Below are 21,430 nucleotides of genomic sequence, written 5' to 3' on the forward strand. Positions count from 1 at the left end.
TTCATTTATAGGTTTCTCGTTTAAAGTTCCTTTTGTTGGATTTATACAGACAGTATGGTTCTTATTGTCTTGAAACAGAAACTCATCTGTCATTGGGTTTAATGTCAGTTTTAAGTTTCCTTCTTTCAATGACTCAGATATCTTAGAATAGTTTGAAAAGTTTGTTGTGTTCTTATTTAGAGCTTGCACAATGAGTTGTCGGTTGTGTTGTATTTCTCTCATAGACGCTGTTTCATTTGACATTTTTATTCTAGATAAAATATGCTTCCAATAGAAAAAGAAAATTCAAGAGTTGCTACAACTAAACCATTAGATGAACTTTTTACTAATGTCGGTCAAAAGTTTGAGACAGAGACCGTAAAGCATGAAGGCTATCGTTTTGACTACCCATTAAGATGGCTAAGAGACCCATCTGTCACAAAAGCTATTGGCTTTCGTAGAATGAAGTTTGTGTCTGTAGAAGATAAAAGTTTTCCATTTATTGTAAGGTTTCATATAGATTATATATCTGAAGGGAAACGAAAAATGTGGGAAGAAATTGAGCTAATACAAGTTGACCTTTCATCTTCTCTACAGACTGCGTTAAAAAATATAGAAGATAAAATAAATTCATGTTATGCAAAATATGCTGATGAATATGCAAATACCGAGAGCACACTTTATGTGAGAATTGTATATGACAAACAAAATTCACAAGTGTCATTTCAAATCTACGAAGACAATCCAAAGAAAGACGAACAAATATATACAGAATTCACTGCAATGTCATGGTATTATTTGCAAAGAATGTTAAATCAGAAAGTCAAACTTCCTTTAGCAAATATTTACAGTCGATATGCAAGAGATGAACCATATTTATTTAAAGATGTTTTCGACCCAGCTGCTATTATTGTTCATGCTTCATTTTCTGGCGCTCAAAACTCTTTCTTATGCTTGGCAAATGACTTTTACGAAAAACCTACAAAGTTATATGAACCACCAAGTGGAAGTATTTCAGACTTTCAAGTATGGTTTACTACAGATGGAAGAAAAAGAATAATTCCATTATACCATGCGTTTTACTTAGAACTTAGTTTCATATACAACTACTATCGAACGGTAAAAATATAATTTTTTAATACGGTTGAGGTGTTGGATTTGGTTGCCAACTAGACTGTGGTGCAGGTTCAGGCTGTTGTATAACAGGAGCTTGTTCTTCTGGTTCAGGGTCTTTAGGTATAATACCAACAAACTGACCTACTCTTTTACCAATATTTTTGACTCCGTTCCAAATTCCTCTTCCTACGGTTTTTATTCCATTCCATATACCTCTTCCAACATTTCGAAAGAAGTTTCCTATTCTTCCAAAGAAACCCATTTTACTATATGTAAAAATCTAATGTCCGCCTAGTCTCTTACGTTTCCTGTTGAGTTCCATAGCATTCTTTAACTGGAGCTCATACATTCTGTTTCTCCTCTGGTAGAAAACATATTCTGGGTCAACTCCTGTGTTCGCGTCATCTGCATAAAGTTGTTTATATCCCACTTCAGGGTTTGTATAAAACTCTTTCCATCTCATATTTGCATACCATGGTGGCAAACCTAACGCAGCGTCATTTGACATGGCAGTTTGCATTTGTACATCTGTTGGCACTTGACCATAGTTTGCCATTGCAGTTTGTATTCTAACTTCATTTGGAATATTCTCTGGGTTTGGTTGTCCAGGTTGCTGTGCATTCGCTAAGTTCTGTGCGTCCATTTAATATTAGATAAAAATATCTCTTACGAGTACATATGCTGAACATTTGCTGGTATTGGTTCATCTTCATATTCTCTATATCTTTCTGCCACGTCAAATAAGTAAATGACACAATGGAAAAAACCTAAAACAAGTAGTCCTATTTCAAACCACATTTACTTACCAATAAAATTTCTTTGTTATGACACTTTCTCCGGTTTATAGGACCTCTCTCATATTCTATCTTATCGTATCTAAACTCATAGTCATGTATGTCCTCTAACCATCTCATGACACTTTCCAAACCACTTTTATCGGATGTAAAGTAAAAGCATGGATGGTTATGTAAAACGTCTAAAGTTTCTAAAGAGTCTCTCAAAGTCCAGTCTGCTTGGTATTGAAAATCGTATGTGTTATAGAACGGCGGGTCTACTATAAAGAAAACATTTTCCTTGTCTTTATATTTTTCATACAACTCTGTCCAATAACATCTCACAAACTCTATACCCTCAATATATTTTTCTATGTCCTCTTTGAAAACATTTATATAGTTAAGATATAAAACTTTTGACATAAGTGTTTCAATGTCATGAACTCTTATAGAACCACTATATAATAGTCTAGCAGATATACTATCCCAGTCAATATACTCTGCCTTTTTCAAAACCTCTCTCACAATATTTTTCTTATCTAATGGTATACGTTCCATCTTACCTATAGGTATCTTTTCTTTTAACTCTTTCAATATTTTGTTTGTGTCTGGAATATGTTTGAGACGGTCCATATAGTTGTCGAAGTCATTGCATATAATCTTTGAGTCTGGGAATATTATATGGCACAAATGGGATATATAGAAACTTCCACCGAACAAATCTACAAATGTTAGACCATTCGGTAGTTTCTTAAGTTCTCTCAATATAATATCTTTACATCTACTCTTATTTCCAAAGAACGGTAACGGTGGTTTTGTAAAATTCATTTATATATAATAATAAAAATGTTTTTACCTGAAAAGTGACAGAAAAGTGACAAACATGAAAACATATATAATTTGTGAAAAGCTCCTGGAAGCCCTCCGAATATAAGAACTTCATTTATGTGGGCTAGAAGGGGCGCAGCCCCTGGAAGGCCACCCCAAGAAAAAAAAAACTTCATTATATCAATCATCCTCAGGGCTAGAAGGCACGAAGTGCCTGGAAGCCCCGCTACCTTTTTTTTTTTTTTTTTTTTTTTTTTTTTAGATGTTTTCTAAGTTTGTCATATTAGGGTTCGAATAACCTTCTAACAGTTTGCATAAGATATCTGTAAAGAATGTGTTCTTACCAGTTCCTTGTTTTCCAATTATAATGAGAGCAGTTTCATTTTTAGCACTTGGATGTTGTAAGATATTTGCAAACCAACATAAGATATACTCATAAACCTTTTCGTTTCCATTGCATATAATTTCTTTGACATGGTCTAACCAAGCTTCTATAATATTTTCTTTCCATTCTACTTGTTCATATTTATATCCAGTGAAGATAGAATAGAAGTTTGGAGAAGGTGTATAAAACTTTATACCACGAACTGAAAAATCTTCTAACTTTGACAATAAGATATCCCAAGCATCTAACATCTTCATTCCAACTTGTACAACTTTTATTTTCTTAAGTTTCTGTCTACATTCTTGTTCTGAAACTATTGTTGCTCTTGGTTTGTTAAAGACAACATCCCATTCTTTCATAACATAACATTCTGGGGCAGAGTCAACATAAATGACTAAACGTTTCAAATTCTCGACTGCTTTGTTATAGTCTCGAAATGGACACATATTTCTGAATGCTTGGAAGTCATAAAAATCTGAAACATCTATTCTGTACATTTTTATAAAAATAAAAAAAATATTATTTTTTTATTCTTGACTTTGTTGTTCCATTTGTTGCATTTGTTGTTCTTGAGCTATTTGTTGTTGAAGTTGTTCTTGTAATACAATACTTTCACCAGTTGCATCTTCCAATTCGAAACTTTCTGCCGTCATTGACAAATACATAGGACATAAAAGTTTTACAGGAACAAAGTTTGCGTCAACTAATGTCAACGTTATACTTGCCAAAGTGTTTGAGTTCACTAAGGTTGAAAATTCTGCATTCGAATGAACAATAGGCAAACCAGCAGAGAAAGTATTGTTTATACGCATAAGTATCTTTTGGTCATAATAGTTTCTGTCGACATTCGAATAACACTTTGAACCTAAGTTTGAAACAATATATAAGATTGTGTGCTTAATGTCAATGGAATAGACATTCCTTGTATGACACCTTTTCCTGTTATAGGAAACTGTTGGTAGTAAAAACCAGATATAAGTTTTGTATTATAGCTCATATCGTTTATAGTAAACTCAGTCGGACATCCAAACATAATGAAACCTGCTCTAGTTGCAGCACATGTTACATCCGTCCTTAAAGTATTAAATAAGTCAACAAAACCTGTTGGTGGTATATCTGAGTAAGTATCTTCAAAGGAGTATTTTTTACCATTCACAACAACAAAGTCTTCTGGTGTCAAAAGAGCAAAACAGGCTTTAGTCGTCATTGTGTTTAAAGTTAGTTTACAATATCGTCCTTGAGGACTTTGTAAGTTTGTTGTTATAGAATTATATGACTCAGGGTTTTTAGTCGTAATAGTATAAACCATTATATCTTCTGCCATTTACTTAGCAAATAAATTTTAATGAAATGTTGTGGTCGTCAAATATTTTTATGACGTCTGGGAAACTATACTTTAAGTTCAACGTTTCACCTCCTTTCATAACGTATATCTTGTCAATGACATTATATGAAACACCACAGCAACTAATGTCGGGTTCTATTTCTTTGATGTTTATATCGTCTGCCTCTGTCAAAAGTTTCAATAGTTCTTTCAAAACTTCACGAGGTGCGATGACATATGAGTTCACTTTTACAGGGTTGTGCTCAACCAAGTTTAACATTATACCCAAAGCCTGACAAATCTTCTCCTGAGTTTTAAGTTTGTCTTTAAGTTGTTGGTAGTCGTTTCGAATATCTGCAACAGAACTTAAGTCTCTGCTAACTTCAGGATATGTTGGTTGTTCTTTTACAGGAACAATTGTTATACCATCTTGGTCTTCGTATGGTTTCCCCATTTCAACATCTCTTTCTTTGACATTGACAACAACACTTTGAGTGTTTGTTTGAGTTGGTGAATTTAACTTCACATCTGCCACCGCCATTAAACCTTTTGAAACACTTACGCTTCTATTTTTCGGAAATGACATTTTACTTAGAATAAAAAGATGGACGTATTCGAGTATCTCTTCGAATTGAAGCAAAACAAAGTTTACACACACAAACAATACAAGTTCATTGACAGAATAGTTCTTTATACAAACAATGGTAAATGTTATAGAATAGCAGTCTTTGCTGAACCAAAATATTTTCATAAAGCAAAGAAAGTTGGTATAACTGAAATGGTGAAAGTTCTTGACGTTGACAAAAATATAACAACAAAACTTACAGATATTTCTAAAGGAAAGTTTATCTTACAATTTTATGTCAAAACTGGCGTACTGTCAATATTTGACGGAGAGAAGTCAGTTCAAGAACAACTTACTGACCTGCTGCCAAAATCTGCTCGATGGAAGCTGTCGTTATGCCAATCTGAGGAGCCCCAGCAGGTTTCATCGAACGAATCTTCAAAAGAGCATCTTCCGTGAAAAGTGCTATTGGTTTTGTAAACTTCTTTGCTTTCAGTTCATCTGGACCGTCTCTGTCACCAGTATATTGTATTTGTACAGTACCAACAGTTGAAATACCACCCATAAAGTCTTCTGAGTCAGCAAATGGAATGCCAAGCCAAAAGTTTGAACGGTCTCCATTTGTATATTGAGTTTTTTGACCTCCTGTATGGGTCCATACTTTCACATATGGCATAATAGAACTTTGCATTTCAGGGTTAATGGTTGTTGTGAAGTTGTTGTTAAAGTTCATAGCATCTAATGTCAAGTTGTATGACCTCATATCCTCAACTGTAGAATATTCTTCTCTTGGATAATATTTGCCATCTATGTATATGATATATTAATACCGGGGTTGTAGAAACAAGAATAGTCATTTATAGTTCGTCTGAACAGTACAAACATAGTATCTGCATGTTTCATTGCAGTTGTTAAGGCAATATCTGTTCTTGCACCTGGGTCAGCACTTTGGTTTCTTCACCTGCAAAGTCTTTGACAGATATTTGGTGTATAGGGAACATAAGTGGAACTGCAATATATTTGGCAGCTAAAGCATTTGAAATATCTGGGTCCAACATATAGACTGCAAGTCTGCTTTCTATTCTCTTGCATTCAAACTTTTCGCATGTGAACTTAACTGGGTCCCAAGCAGTTCAGCAGCATTGAAATAATAGTTTACTTCAGTGTTGAGGTTTGAGAAACCAAAGTCTAAGTCAACTTTGTCTTTGCAAAAGTCGGCGAATGACGTTTTATTTGTTCCCACTACTTCTGTAAGAGTGAATGGGTCTTGTGTTGGTGCAATGACTAAGTTATTTTTGCTTGGAGTAGTTCGATAGAAATTTTTCCTGCCCAGTTTGGCAAGTATCTTAAAAACCTGAAGATGAGGAAAGATGACAAAGGAACTCTAAGTTTCAGTTTTTACTTTAGTGGCAGCATTTCCATCTGAACCAGAAAGGTTAACATAAACTCCTGGAACGTTAGGGTCAAGTCTTCTTATTTTCTCAATGGTGGCATACTGGTCTGTTTGTTCTTAGCTTGTGGTTGTACTGAGTTTCTCAAAGCGAACCATTCATAGTTTGCCCATGTTACTGTTTGAACTAAGTCAGAGTTAGAATATATCTTATATCCCATGAAAACTTCTGGAGCATATTGGTATCCGACATAGAAAATTCCATTGCAACCTTTCTTGTCAGACAACTTGGCAGAAGGTTTTATTTCAATGTCTTGTTCCACGTATAAGAAAGAGTTGTCAATAGAAAATTATATGAAACCTGTCGCAAGCAATATCTACTGTTGTTGAAGAACCTTCTCCAAACTCACCTACGTTTCCATAAGAAACAGCAGTTGTATATTCGTAAGTTCCAGGAACTATTTCTGACCTTCTAATGGCATTGTCGCATTCGTTATACCATTCGGAAACATTTCCGTTCATGGCATCCAAAACTGTTGGCGTTATATTCTGAGCGGCGTACATTTCATATGAGTAAAAATATAGAATAGTTGGATTTATATGTCATAATAGAACCCACGTGGACCAAGCTTTACTTTCTTCCTGACTGAGTTTTTAACTCTTCTTTTTCCTTCATTGCCCTCTGCTTGAAGTTGTTGCATCTTTGCATTATGTTCATCTAGTATGTTGCAAATTTCCCATGTCCTTTTGCCTTTTGGCTCTGTCGCCCATCTCAGGTAACCTATATCCTAGAAAGAGTTTGTCATAGTCTGTATTTGAGTCTTCGCGTATTGTTTGCATGACTCTTTCCTGAGTTTCCGGTTCAAGCTCTTCAAACAGTGCCTGTCCATATGGAATATGCTCGTTTCCAAATATATGTTTTGTAGCCATTCTGGTTTTCTTTCCATGTTACCAACTATATCTTTTGTGAATGGGAAAGCTTCTACCCAATCTTTCAGTCTTGCGTCGTTTATTTCTGTAGTTGGTTTTATTTTGTCAAGGAACATGTTTTTCAATACTAACATTTCATTTGGTACTGTCCATTTGAGTTTTCTTAAATATTCATCCCTTCTCGGTTCATTGTCTGCAAAGTAAGTTTTTTATGACATTTTGTAAACTTTCGTTTGCAAGGTCATGTACAATAGGTTCTCTTCCTTCTCTGTCCATAACTTTCTTTCTAAACTCTTCACCAAATATACCATCTCTATGGTTCTGTGTAGTTCTTTGAGATAAATGTTCTAGAACGTCAGGTGTTATATTTCCATAGCCATGTTCATTTCATACTGGTTCAAAATATCTGCATCTTTCATATCTTTCAATGGCATTAAAGCCGCGCTGAAAATACCAGCTATATCTGGTTCACCATTGACTTCCATTGCGTCTACAACTTCTTGGAATTGAGGTTGTAAGTTTATGAACCACCTATCCGGGTTAGCTTTATGACCCCATCTCATTGTAGTTCCATCGTCTGCAGAAACAAAAGTAGGTTTGTTTCCATCTTGGTTAGGTTCTGAATGAAACTTTAAACAATGTTTCATTTCTATATGTTTTCTTGAAATTTAACCTTTTATCTTCACCGAGTTCATCCGAAGATTGAACGTTAAATGCTCGTAAGTAAAAAAGGGTTGTTGTATTTGTGTACATTTTTTTTTTCAGTTCTTCCATTCTATGCTGAATATTTTCATCTGGTGCTGGAGTCTTTTGTATGTCGGCAAACATTTTTCGATATTTCTTTCTACTATGTCAGCCGAATTTTTTTTAGACTCTTTGGAAATATTCCATATTCTCCGCATACTCTTGTTGAGGGTCAAGATTTTTCGGCTGTTCCAAATCTTCATCTAGTTCTGTGAAGTTAGTTTCCAAAGGAGTGACTTGTTCGTTTCCTTCAGGCTCTTCTAGCTGTTGTTGCTGAACTATTTCTTCCATGTCTGGTTGTATCTGAAACTATTTCTTCCTGTGGAGTTTCTGTACCTCATCTCTGGCATTTCATATATTCCGAGACCGTTTTTAACAATTTCCCTATCTACGTCATCCGCATTCATTAAGCTTTTGTTCTTTCGTTCGCGTCTTCATTTTTTACGCGTTTCATGACAAAGTTGAATGTCATTTAGCTCTGACATCAATATCTCGCGAGTAAATTCATCCATGTCATTTGGATGATATGCTATTAAATCATATCCCTTAGCGAGCTTGTATTTTCCAGGTTTGAGATTATATCCGTTTTGGTGCTGAGCCATAAAGCTAAAATAGGTTCGGGTCAGTATTTCCATCCTTGAACTTTCCAATAGCTTCTTTATATCTGTCACTAAAGTCAACAGTATCTGGGAAACCACACTCTTCTTTAAGCATTTTTAAGAATTCTTGGTTTCCTTGTTCTCTACTTCTTTTATGTCCTTGCTCTGGTTGTGGAGGTGGTTGTTGTGCAGGGTTTTGAACTGTTGGTTGTTGTTGTTGTTTTGGTGCATGCCTGTGTCTGTGTCCATGTGACGATGTAAATGTGTTAGGTAGTCCTGGTGCAGGTGCTTCTCTTGGAGGGTTTGGTGGTATATAAGTTCCACTAGCTAGTATATAAGTTCCACCAGCTGGCACATATGTTCCATCTGCAGCATAGTGTCCTACCTGACTTTTCGTTTTTAAGAAAGCATTTACTAGGTCTGTTTTGGTCTGTTGTAACTCTTTTTCTTGACTTTCCACAACAGTTGCTCTAACGGCGTCATAGGCACTTTGAACTGCCTGTCTCGTTGCTGCATCTGTTATTTTCGTCATATTTTGTGCTACTTCTTTTAACTCTTTGTCGAAACCTTCAGACTTCAGTTTCTTTCCAGATGAGAAGTCGTTCACTTGTTTCACCTTACTATGAAGAGCTTCGAAGGCGTTCTTAAAGTCAGCATTCGTTAAAGCTTCATTTGAACTGTCTTCATCCGCTTGTATTTTTGTCCTTATTGACCCTATGAGTTGGGCTGCTTTAGCGTTGGCTTGGGCATCTAACCAGTCATTGTTAGCTTTTATATATTCTGCGCTTTTCATTGCCTTTTGCATAGCCGCGTCGTTATTTTTACTTTCTTGTGCTAAGTTTTCATACTGTACGGTTTGGTTTTGCAACTGTAAAAGTTTTTCTGCCTTTACATTTGCTTCAACTTCTTTTTTATACTCATCGCTATCCATATATGTCTTCAGGGCTTTTTGTTTTATTTCTTCATCTTCCAGTACTTTATATTGAGTAGTATGGTTTTTCAAATTTATAACATCTTGTTCCATTTTTGCTACTTCTGCTGCTTTTTCTGACACTTTTTTCGCATATTCCTCTGTACTTAGTTCTTTCAGTTGTTCTTCTTTCTTCTTTTTCTCTACGTTTAACTCATTGAGTTTCTTTGTGTGTCTGTCATATTCTAGTTTCTTTTCGTTTTCACTTATTTGCTTCTGTATGTCTATGTTTGACTTTTTGACATCTGTTATTTGATTTTTGAGTGAACTCAAATTCATTTGACTTTGAGGGTTATAGGCTGTTCCGTCTGCAGCTCCACCATAGCCTGCCATTTTCGCTAAAAGTGCCGCTCTTAAACCTCCACTCTGTGCACCAGTAACTCGGTTTAAAAGCATAGGATTGCTTGACATTTGTTGCAACATAGTGGGGTCATTCAGCATTTGTTGTTGCAACTGTTGTTGTGGTGTCAGTTTTACTTTTGGATGTTTCAATGCTCCCTTCCTCTTACGTATATTCTTACGTAGCTTACGTGGCATTTTAAGTGAAGTTAAAAAGCGGTTTTTGACAGATGTTTTATTGTGACTTCTTCGTAAAGACTTTGTTGAGATTTCTTCGTAAATGAGTGTAAATGACCCAAAAATATATTTTAGGGTAGAAGGGTATATCTAACCTCTTTTCTAACCTCTTTTCTACCCTCTTGAATTTTCATGAATTTCTTCGTAAAGACTTTGTTAAGACTTCTTCGTAAAGACTTTGTTGAGACTTCTTCGTAAAGACTTTGTTGAGACTTCTTCGTAAAGACTTTGTCAAGACTTCATCGTAAAGACTTTGTTGAGATTTCTTCGTAAATGACCCTAGTAGTATATTTTTGGTGTAAATTTCATGAAAATTCAAGAGGGTAGAAAAGAGGTTAGAAAAGAGGTTAGATATACCCTTCTACCCTAAAATATATTTTTGGTGTAAATTTCATGAAAATTCAAGAGGGTAGAAAAGAGGTTAGAAAAGAGGTTAGATATACCCTTCTACCCTAAAATATATTTTTGGTGTAAATTTCATGAAAATTCAAGAGGGTAGAAAAGAGGTTAGAAAAGAGGTTAGATATACCCTTCTACCCTAAAATATATTTTTGGTGTAAATTTCATGAAAATTCTGAGTAAAATGACAGATGTTTATATGACACTTTCTCCGGTTTATAGGACCTCTCTCATATTCTAAACATCTTCGGGGCTAGAGGGCACGAAGTGCCTGGAAGCCCCACTACCTTTTTTTTTTTTTTTTTTTTTTTTTTTTTTTTTTTTTTTTTTTTTTTTTTTTTTTTTTTTTTTTCATTTGATAATATATTTAAGTTGGCGTATCTTACGCCCTTCCAAATATTTCTTAAAAATTTAAATTTGTCTCATCTCCTACTCTTAATTTAAAAAAATTTCAAAATCCATAATAGTAAAAATTTCTTATTTTTATTTAAATCTGAAAAAAATAAATTTAAACAATTTCTCTACACATGACGGTTTCGGCGGTTTTCAGAATGGTTGACAACTGAATTCATCAGGATAATGTCGGTTGGGGTGCCCTTCTTGGCCTCCTGAGTACTCACCAAGATACCCCCAGCTCCCGCAAAACACCTCCCATAGGTGAGCATTAACTGATGAAGTTATTGACAACTTTATCTGATTTTTTTCTTTGTTTTTTTGTTAAGATTTCTTAACCAAAGACTCGAAAACAAAACTTCGCTTCAAGTTGCTGTCTTCCCAGTTACTCTGTCGCAATCTTTTGTCTGATTGCGTGCAAAGTTCTGCTCCTTTGAGACTTTGCCCGACAGATGCATCTGGGAGACAGCACCCAAGCAGCTTATCGCTTCAAGTTGCTGTCTTCCCAGTTACTCTGTCGCAATCTTTTGTCTGATTGCGTGCAAAGTTCTGCTCCATGAATTATCAAATATGTGCCATTTCAGGAGAGATAATAAGTTCATACCTCCTGGAATGGCGGATTGTTCAACAATCTTCTTCTGATTGCAGAACTTTCAACCGACAAGAAGTGCATATGCACATCTTTTAGGTTGCAATCTGTGATCCCAGGAGACATAACAAGCTCATGCCTCCTGGAATGGCGGATTGTTCAACAATCTTCTTCTGATTGCAGAACTTTCAACCGACAAGAGTGCACAATACACTCTTATCGGTCAAAGTTCCGCATTCAAGTTATGAATGGGGAACTTGATATCATTCTGGGAGACATGCAGTGACAATGTCTCCCGGAATGAGATACTGTGACCGACAAGAGTGCACAATACACTCCTGTCGGTCAAAGTTTCGCATTCAAGTTATGAATGGGGAACTTGATATCATTCTGGGAGACATGCAGTGACAATGTCTCCCGGAATGAGACACTGTGACCGACAAGAGTGCACAATACACTCTTGTCGGTCAAGTTCCGCATTCAAGTTATGAATGGGGAACTTGATATCATTCCGGGAGACATGCAGTGACAATGTCTCCCGGAATGAGACACTGTGACCGACAAGAGTGCACAATACACTCTTGTCGGTCACAGTTCCGCATTCAAGTTATGAATGGGGAACTTGATATCATTCCGGGAGACATGCAGTGACAATGTCTCCCGGAATGAGACACTGTGACCGACAAGAGTGCACAATACACTTAATGTTTTCAAATTTTCAGATTTAAATTTAATCTTTATTTTCATCATCATTTATAGTCTTGTTCCTTTATACAGTTATAATAAATTATCGTCAGATTCTAATATTTAAGATTCTTACTACTCAATTCAATATAATTATGTTAGTCACTCATATTCAGGAGAATAATTTAAAAATCTATAGCTCATATTTTGATAGTTATATATTTAGATGATATATATTGCAATTCCGGTTTCAACACGATCAAATGCCAAACCAACAAAATATATATGAATTTTCAAAATATCGATTTACATTAGAATCTATATCTAATTTTATCAATACACAAGTAGTGAATGTTCAATACATCTTTGAGCAACGTGAATAGCACAATTTTATAGGATTATTAGTTGATTATATAAAATATAAGCCAAATCGAATCTGCTGTATAGTACTTTAGTTTATCATTGAATGTTAAATGTGTTCATATAAATATTTGAGTCAGATATCGCATTTTCTAATTTCAAAATTTATCTCATGAAGTTAGAATTTATTTGATCATACAACATCATGTTAGTCAAACTAGAGTTCAATGGCGATTCTAAAATGGAACAAATGCTTGTTTTATCAAAATGTTAAAATATTAATCTAAAAAACTTAATATCTAACCAAACCATTCTAGAATTATTATATACAGGTATAGGCAATCTAAATGCACATGGAATTCGGAAAATTAAAAAGAATATTTATGAGATTATTAAATCTTATGTAATTCAATGAAAAGTAGATAATATGAATATCTATAGGCTATATATCAACATATGAGTTTTTGGTTTGACCAATACTATACTAATGTGATCAAATTAATCTGATTTCTTAGATTTTCATTTGAAGCATTTGCAGTAGTAGGGGTACCTTTATATATTAACATATTAAAAATTGCGCTCCGATTCGCAGTTTCTTCATGATTTTGAGATTGCATTAGATTTCGCGATGCAGAAAAAAATCACTTTAGATTCCCGTCAAACTCTAAGTATAAGCATGTCTCTATATGTAGAAACTGTCTGCGCTATTTATTTCCCGGCTCAAAAAACCACGGTGTCTGTGTGAGGAAAATACCCATTTTAGGACCCTGGGTAGGGGTCATGAAAATTTTCCAAGAGTTGGAAATATAGGGTATTTTGTAACTCACGTATTTTCAAGCTCGCATTTGAAGGATAGCATACTTGCTGGTATTTATTTGATATAAAATTCATTGCATCTCGGAAAATCAAAGTTCGCCGTAGCGAATTGTTAAAATAAATTTATTGTGAACCAAAAAATTTAATTAATGGTTTGGTTTGCAATCGTATCATGATGCATTATTTCTCGCCTGATCCTTCGGTGTATATCAAAAGAAAAATTTTTATTTGAATAGAATAAGGATAAAATCATCGATAAATAGTCATTAAACTCTTGTGTTTTTGCTTACATCAATAATGAATTCAATTTGTTATATACTGCTGAATCAAAATTGTATTTTTGAAATTATGCCGTATTCGAAATAGTTGAAAAATCTACTCTATTTTATGATAATATTTAAAGCATAGACCAGACATTTCGGTTTTTAAAGTTTGATGCTCTCTAATTTGGTTTGGCATGAAAAATTATCAAAGATAATGAGACGGAAGTTAATTTTTTTTTCTTTTTTAATTTCATTACTAGTCAAATGTGTCAGTACTTCTTTTTTGAAGAGTATTTCTTGTCTTATTAGTTTGCAAATAGTTGTGATACTTTTTACGGGCTTATAAATAAGCCCGAAAAAGTATCAAGCAACTATTAAAATATATATACTCACTTTTTAATCATCGTCCCTCCTCTCAAAAAGTGACTAATATATTTTGAATATATTTGATGAAATTTCAATTAAAAAATGCATTTTATCTGAAATTTGTAAATAAACCAATGTCTTATAAGATAGTTTTGCAATGGTGCATATGCCTATAGATTTATATGCTTACCATATAAGGGAAAAAGTGCTCACTCGCGCTCGCTATCGTAAAGTGTTCGCGTTCGCTCGCGCTCGCATTGAGGGAAACACCAGTATTCCCCATTATTCGAGAAAAAATTTAAAGATGCCATTTTATCTATAAAAGAATATTACACAAAAAAAGGAGGTGATGTCATTACAGATACTGAGTTTCCTTTCAGCGAAGTTCCCCGATAAAAGCCATTTCCTTATTGAAGAAGATAAAATTCAATTGTATTTAGAGATTTTGAACACAACAAACTACTACGCCATCAAATCCTACAAGGACCTGGTCGCAACACTCTCTGAATTACATCCAAAACTTTTTTTACAATTTTTTGAATTTTTTATTCCGAAAGATACAGAAGAAGTTATACCATCAGACATCAAATACATCAACAGTATACTCGAGTTACTGCCGCAAGACGACGAAAACGTCATGGAAGACCTTTGGACATTTTTCAAGTCAAAAACAGGAACTGACATCGATTTAAGCATCAACGATGGAGTTATTTATATACTTTCCCGTGCAATACAGCTCAATATGCAGCCAATTATCCAAAGATACTTGAATGACCCTGAATATCACCAAAAAAACGTTTTAGCGTCACTTTTTTCCACATTAGCCATGCATATATCTGTTGCATATTCTGTTCTTAACTCTCTTTTGTTTGTTTTACCCGATGACTTTGATTTTGAAAATTTTATTCCTTTTCCACGCGTGCAAGTCAACATTTCGACTGCTAAAAGCGATTTATGTCGGGATATATTGATTTTCTTGAGTCATCTCCTTGAAAGAGCTCCTTTTCTCGCTCATACTTTTTTTATCAAAGACGGATTAGTCTTTAATGTCATTGATTTCATGTCGTATGCACAGTTCAGCATACAAGAAGCTGCTTGCGCGTTGATGTCGAGGTTAATTCAAGTTTCTGATCCTTCATTTTTCGAAAATCTCGATCAAATGAAGATAATCAGCGATTTGATTAATGTTTTGGATGAAAACAGACAAGATCTGACTGAATTCATACTTGTTTCTATTTCTATACTGTTTTTCAGGCTGCCAATTGAGTTATTAAGAGAAAATTTGGATGTTGACATTCTTTTGTCACTTTATGATGCTGATTTATCAGAGAAATCGTTATTGATACTTAAAGACATCCTAACTGCGCTTAATCCTTAAAATTATTTTGTTTTTTTGTTATAAAAAAAATACCCAGATTTTCCTTACTTTTACCACCCCTCTAAAGCTGGGGACACCGCCTATCGTTGGGAGTAGCTATTAAATAGAACCACCAAGGGTATTTTTCGAACTGACGGTGTAGTGGAAACATCCTACATAATGATTCATTATGCCAAGGTTTGATTCTCATTTAGCCAATTTTTTTCTTTTTTGGATCATGAATTTTTTTTTGGGTCACTATAAGATTTGTTTCATGTTCTAAATCTGCTGCATATGTAATCTATTTTTATTTACCTATTTTTTAAAAATCTATTGGATTGCCAAATTTGAATATATTTAAAATCATAAAACTCCAAAAAAACTATAAATATATGTTTTATGCATAGTGCCGATACTCAAATATCAGATTACTTAGATCTAGGGTTGTTAAAAATATCAAAAATTAGCGTTTTGAAGACACCATGGTGTCTTATAATTTTCCCTTCCTTATTGGCGTGTAGAAATCAATGCGCCAATAGATTGAAGAAGAAGAATTGTTTTTCTCTTAATGAACTTTAATCCTTTTGATATAAGAATATTAAAAACATTAATATAATTTCGATTTCGGAAATTAAATTTCCAAATTTTTTGTCGATTTCGGAAATAACAGGATCCCGCATCCAACACGCAACAACAAAACACAAAACACACTTTTTGGTTCTTTCATTGTTTTAATCGTAATTTATGTAATACATGATTTGGATAAATTTTACAAAAATAGAACCTATATTATATTCTTTTCAAAGATTCTTGCAAATCATCAAAAATAATTGTATTTTAAAAAACGATCAAATTATCCTTTCATTATTTTAAACTTAAATTAGTTTTTATGATTGACTAAAGCAATCATATTTATTCATCATTAAATAAACAAAAAAATAATATTTGAGAGTTATTTCAAAAAAAAACACATTGAATTTATTAATTTGTCTCAATTTCAGTATTATAAATTTTTATAATTTCAATATTTTGAAATACACTTTTTAATATTTCAATATTTATGATATTTCAATGTATTAAGTGGTCTCAAATTGAGCTTCTCAAATATAAGTTGGCCTATTCAAATAATAAAATTAAATAATATTTAAAATAATAAATAAAAGTGATTGAGGTCATAGCAAAACGGCTGTTTCAGTCATTAATTCTTAAAAATAAAAAGGGTAAAAACTAAATACAATGGGTAAAATTCAATAGTGTCTGTGCTATCGTTCAATTTGAAGGTGTCTTTTGAAACCGCAAGACACATTGAATTTTTGAATAGTGTATTATGGTTTGACAGACACCAATGAAAAAAATAAAATGATATTTATTTTAAATATATAAGATCCTTATATAAAATATAAATATTTTATCGTTTTATTTTCTTGTTTTAGAAATGTTTTTTATTGAAAAATCAATAAAACTAACTCCAAAATAAAATTTTTGATTTAAAGACACTATGATGACACCAGGCAAATCTTCCAAGACACCTATCGTCGGGAATCTAACAACCCTACTTAGATCCATGAATAATATCCGAATTTTTTTTCTTAAAATTAAACTTCAAAACTTCTTGCAATCTTATTCTTCATCAATTGTAAATTTTTAAAACCATTTTTTTAAAATAATTTTGCGTAAATTTTATTCTCATGTTGTTTTAATCGAAAATTGATACATTTTCAAAAAAATAATATTGACTTATGAAATTCATTTTTAAGGTGAAATAGTATTGTTTTTATTAAAGTATATGAATAATATATAAAAAATTAATGAATAATATAAGCAGATTTTTAGTTTACAAAACAAATATGAGCAATGCAATTTCAAACTTTTGCTGGCAATTTCGATATTGCTCAAGTTTGTAGTATTTGTGATACCTATAACATCGGCTTAATCAAAATTCGATTTTTCTTATGAGTTATTGAGAAAATTTGATTGCAATGAGAAGGATTTCGACGTTTTTGATAAACTAAGAGCTGAGCTTTAGGGGTTCAGTTCATTTATGGCTGTAGTTTGATGCGTAGATCTCTTTTTTATTGTAAATTCTTTCAGCATGGAGATCGAGAATGAATCTTTTGAGAACTTTATGAGTTTTTACACCCGTAAAGAGGTCCTTCGAGGAAAGATAGTCCAGACTACATGAAGATGTGGGTTAACCAAAAAAATCCGATGGTTTCCCCATATTCATGTAGATCTTCGAAAAAATGAGCACCAAAAAAGCCAAAAAAATAGGCTTTTTATTGGATTTGTACACTAGATCAATAATCTATTTAGGATCTGACACTCTTTTAGCCAGAGATATGAGGTCCTTTCTAGGAAAACGATCTATTCATCCATAAAAAAAATGAATTATCGTTTTCCCCAGAAATTACATGGGGAGTGGTAAAAGTAAGGAAAATCTGGGTATATTTATAAAATATCTTCAAAATTGATTGTAGGAAAAGCATCAATTTCAGATAATCGTAGCCTTTCTTATAGTCAATATACATTGTAACATGGGTGATTTCACCCAGCAATAAGGGGCTCAGCTTTTGAGAGTTTTACATGGCATTTGACGACAAATGCCATGTAATTTATTCTCAGTGTATTGAATGTTTTGCGGACAAGTCATATAAAAATGTAATCGGAAATAAATGAATATTCATAATTATCATTATGTGGATTCCATAAATTTACCACTTTACAAATTTTAATGAGTCAGGGAATTGTTCTGAACTACGAATATATTGGCTCACATATCAAAGATTATATTGAAGCGGATAATCTCTTTAGCACATTCGAAGTAGAAGATATCGAATCAATCATGAAATTCGCGAATTTAACACCTGACGAGTTCAATTCTCTTCTTGCGCAATCTCATTCTGTCATTTCAGCACGTGAATTGTATGCCTGCACTCGAAATGCAAATGTTTCAATAAACAACCTACAAGATGCCGTTTCAACACTTAAATCAGTTCAAAAGTACATGAAGATGCGAGTTTTCGAAGGAATTATTGTCTTTTTAGAACAATTGCAAAAGGATCAATCCATTACAGCACATAAAATCGAAAAACTTCAAGCAGATTTAATTCGGATCCAAAAAGAAAAAGAAAACGTTGAGAAAGAGATGCAAACTCTTCACTCTCAACTCAAAGCGAAAGAAGGAAACGATTTACCAAAAGAATTTCTTTCGAAAATTTCGGAACTTAAAAATTCCAAAGATTTCAATCAAATCTACAAATTTTTTAAAGAAATTTCAGAAAAAGGAAATCAAAAAATGATGCAAAAAGCATGTGAAGAAGAACTTTGGAAAAAACAAGATGATGATTATGGTAGAAATATACTTCATTTTGCATCTTTACAAGGAAATCTGAGACTTGTTAAATCTCTCATTGAATGTGGCTGTGACAAAGATTTCAACAGTAAAAATGGTGGTACAGCTCTATTCTGGGCATCAATTTATGGTTATCTTGAAATTATTCAATATCTTATCTCAGTTGGAGCTAATAAAGAAGCAAAGGGTAGTAAAGGATTTACTCCACTCATTCTTGCATCAATAGGTGGTAAACTTGACGTTGTTAAATATCTTATCTCAGTTGGAGCTAATAAAGAAGCAAAGGATAATTCTGGATCTACTCCACTCATTAAAGCATCAGCTAATGGTCAACTTGACGTTGTTAAATATCTTATCTCAGTTGGAGCTAATAAAGAAGCAAAGGATAATTCTGGAGATACTCCACTCATTTTTGCATCATGTTATGGTCATTTTGAAGTTGTTAAATATCTTATCTCAGTTGGAGCTAATAAAGAAGCAAAGGATAATGATGGATGTACTCCACTCATTTTGGCATCAGAAGAAGGTTATCTTGAAGTTGTTCAATATCTTATCTCAGTTGGAGCTAATAAAGAAGCAAAGAATAATGAAGGAAAAACAGCACTTGATTGTTCGAAAGGAGCAGTAAGAGAATATTTATTATCAATTGCAAGAAAATAATTTGTTGATGTATTTGGTTATTATCTCTCAATCATTGTTACAAAAGATAAAGTTAATATTTTTTCCCTATATATAATATAAGTATTTGTTTCCTTAAAACTGGAGCATACTGAGACTGTAAATTTCTTTATTTTATAGGTGGTTGAGCTGAATCATAGTTGCTCAATTTGAATCATAGCGTGCTCTCAATTTTGTTTGAATCTTTGAAATTTTTATATGTGCTATAATATTTCCTAAATTATTTTCACCTCGAATTTTTTATTTTGTAAAAAAAATTGAATTGTGGTAAAAAAGAGTAGTGGCAATTGCTTTTTTTTGAAAAAACTTTTAGAAACTATATGAGTGGAGTAGATCCATTATTACGAGATAGTTGCCAATTGTAGTAATAAATTATTCTACACCAATCATTTCTTTCATTTCTGGCATGACGAGCAGAAAGGAAGCGATCAGTAACCCTAGGAAAAAAGAAGAGGGTGTTACTTTTCGTGCATGTAACTTTTAGCAAAATTAAAAATTTTGTAACCAATTGATTAATCAGAAAAATAGCATCAAATAAAATAATTTTGCTATTTTGACACCGCCAGAAAAGAAAAAAAATCGAAACGAATTAAAAAATGCTTTCAGGCGGATATTATCAAGGAAGTGGTGATCCACAAGATCCTCAACAGCAACAGCCGCAACCACAAAGTGGAAATCCATTCATGTCACCAGAAGTTTTTAAATATGCCCAAATGTTAACAGGTGGAATTCAATTACCACCTCAATTTCAACAATTAAATACAGATAAGCTTACTCAACAATTCCAGCAAAGTCAGTCCTTAATTCCACCTTATTTTGCAATTACAAGAGCTTCTTTTCTTCATAAAATTAAGAATTTAGCATGTCCATTTATTGTTAAGCAATGGTCTCGCTCTGTACCTGAAGGACAAACATGTTCTCCAATTGATAATCCAAACGCTCCAGAATTATACACACCATTAGTTTTTACGTTTATTTTCATGCTAATCACATCTCTCATAAAAGGAGCTGAGAAGGGCTTTTCAATGGACTTCTTATACATCTGTATTCTTAAATTTATCTGCATCTTGTTCTTCGAGATAGTAATTTGCAAATTATGCTTCTCCAACTTTGGTATACAAGGAACATATCCAATTCTCTCCCTTCTTTCAGACTTTTCATCGATATCATTTTATCTTACAATTATTTCACTATTTTCCTGGAACAGAGCCCTTTTCTACGTATCTTACTTATACTGTGCTGCAGCAGCCTTCCTTTGGACCCTCAGAACCTTAAATAGTGAACAATGCATGGCTCAGCGCCAAACACAGAGTACACAAATAATTACTTACTTCCTGCTTATTTTGGCAGCAATACAAATTATTCTCTTGTACTTGTTGGCTCCAAAATGCTACTAATTGAAAAAAATATTCCAAATTTTGTGTTTATTCGTTGATTATTTTATTTTTTTATTCTTTATATTGTAGGATAATAAATTTATTATTATTGTATCTGATTATTTCTTATTTATTTCCTTAATTTATTAAATAATTTAAGCATCTGGGTGAAAATAATATTACCTTCGACTATTTTATTGTTATTGCTTCATTTCAAATATATGAACTTAAGCAAAATTCATAAATTTTATCGGAAATCTTTGAGAACATAGTTTTCCAAAGGGTATATTACAAAATTGTGCTTTGTAAAGTTTGTAAAGTGTTAGAATTTAGTATTTTTGACATTGTAAAGTCTGCATTAGTGAGGGTTATTTCACCAACACATATTCACAAAATTACTGAGAAATATGATGTAATATAGACTCAATCCAGCTCTGGAAGATATTTTGAACTCTATATTAGAAGAGTAGAGTTCAAAATATTTAACAGAGCTGGATTGAGTGCACATTAAATTTATTAAAGCCTGTTCCCAAAAGAACAGGCTTTAACAAATCGAAAGTGAGGAACTCCATCACTCCTGATTTTGAGGAAACGGAGTTCTGGAGCTCCTGAAGAGGC

General features: G+C 33.2%; 10 protein-coding genes and 1 pseudogene across 11 annotated transcripts, besides 3 other annotated features; 4 read left to right on the forward strand and 7 right to left on the reverse strand.

The window, feature by feature from the left end:
• Positions 1-5,814: part of a mobile genetic element that runs on past the window's edge.
• Positions 1-6,870: part of a mobile genetic element that runs on past the window's edge.
• TVAGG3_0915870 (uncharacterized protein) lies at positions 262-1,110 on the forward strand (the record flags this gene model as incomplete). Its single annotated transcript, XM_051252013.1, has 1 exon — positions 262-1,110. The coding sequence occupies one exon, from the start codon at positions 262-264 to the stop codon at positions 1,108-1,110; it is 849 nt and encodes a 282-aa protein (XP_051077587.1).
• On the reverse strand, positions 1,115-1,357 carry TVAGG3_0915880 (serine threonine-protein phosphatase family; the record flags this gene model as incomplete). Its single annotated transcript, XM_051252014.1, has 1 exon — positions 1,115-1,357. One exon carries the CDS (start codon positions 1,355-1,357, stop codon positions 1,115-1,117), a length of 243 nt encoding a protein of 80 aa, XP_051077588.1.
• Positions 1,376-1,738, reverse strand: TVAGG3_0915890 (uncharacterized protein; the record flags this gene model as incomplete). Its single annotated transcript, XM_051252015.1, has 1 exon — positions 1,376-1,738. One exon carries the CDS (start codon positions 1,736-1,738, stop codon positions 1,376-1,378), a length of 363 nt encoding a protein of 120 aa, XP_051077589.1.
• Positions 2,955-3,338, reverse strand: TVAGG3_0915900 (uncharacterized protein; the record flags this gene model as incomplete). The annotated part of the gene is made up of 1 exon (XM_051252016.1): positions 2,955-3,338. The coding sequence occupies one exon, from the start codon at positions 3,336-3,338 to the stop codon at positions 2,955-2,957; it is 384 nt and encodes a 127-aa protein (XP_051077590.1).
• Positions 3,609-4,288, reverse strand: TVAGG3_0915920 (annotated as a pseudogene). Its single transcript has one exon. A coding segment is annotated over exon 1 (680 nt).
• Positions 4,624-4,946, reverse strand: TVAGG3_0915930 (protein of unknown function, DUF4106 family; the record flags this gene model as incomplete). Its single annotated transcript, XM_051252017.1, has 1 exon — positions 4,624-4,946. A coding segment is annotated over one exon (323 nt), but the record flags the coding sequence as incomplete, so codon positions are not given.
• TVAGG3_0915940 (protein of unknown function, DUF4106 family) lies at positions 5,323-5,733 on the reverse strand (the record flags this gene model as incomplete). The annotated part of the gene is made up of 1 exon (XM_051252018.1): positions 5,323-5,733. The coding sequence occupies one exon, from the start codon at positions 5,731-5,733 to the stop codon at positions 5,323-5,325; it is 411 nt and encodes a 136-aa protein (XP_051077592.1).
• Positions 6,871-9,387: 2,517 nt separating the features above from the next.
• Positions 9,388-10,140, reverse strand: TVAGG3_0915950 (protein of unknown function, DUF4106 family; the record flags this gene model as incomplete). Its single annotated transcript, XM_051252019.1, has 1 exon — positions 9,388-10,140. A coding segment is annotated over one exon (753 nt), but the record flags the coding sequence as incomplete, so codon positions are not given.
• Positions 10,141-12,795: 2,655 nt separating this feature from the next.
• On the forward strand, positions 12,796-15,696 carry TVAGG3_0915960 (armadillo (ARM) repeat-containing protein family; the record flags this gene model as incomplete). Its single annotated transcript, XM_051252020.1, has 1 exon — positions 14,687-15,427. The coding sequence occupies one exon, from the start codon at positions 14,687-14,689 to the stop codon at positions 15,425-15,427; it is 741 nt and encodes a 246-aa protein (XP_051077594.1).
• A 2,414-nt stretch (positions 15,697-18,110) lies between these two features.
• TVAGG3_0915970 (protein ubiquitination) lies at positions 18,111-19,478 on the forward strand (the record flags this gene model as incomplete). Its single annotated transcript, XM_001315276.1, has 1 exon — positions 18,138-19,418. One exon carries the CDS (start codon positions 18,138-18,140, stop codon positions 19,416-19,418), a length of 1,281 nt encoding a protein of 426 aa, XP_001315311.1.
• Positions 19,479-20,005: 527 nt separating this feature from the next.
• On the forward strand, positions 20,006-20,926 carry TVAGG3_0915980 (ER to Golgi vesicle-mediated transport; the record flags this gene model as incomplete). The annotated part of the gene is made up of 1 exon (XM_051252021.1): positions 20,033-20,833. The coding sequence occupies one exon, from the start codon at positions 20,033-20,035 to the stop codon at positions 20,831-20,833; it is 801 nt and encodes a 266-aa protein (XP_051077595.1).
• Positions 20,927-21,412: 486 nt separating this feature from the next.
• Positions 21,413-21,430: part of a mobile genetic element that runs on past the window's edge.

The sequence above is a fragment of the Trichomonas vaginalis genome, chromosome I, assembly GCF_026262505.1.
Source record: "Trichomonas vaginalis G3 chromosome I, whole genome shotgun sequence".
Lineage (NCBI taxonomy): Eukaryota > Parabasalia > Trichomonadida > Trichomonadidae > Trichomonas > Trichomonas vaginalis.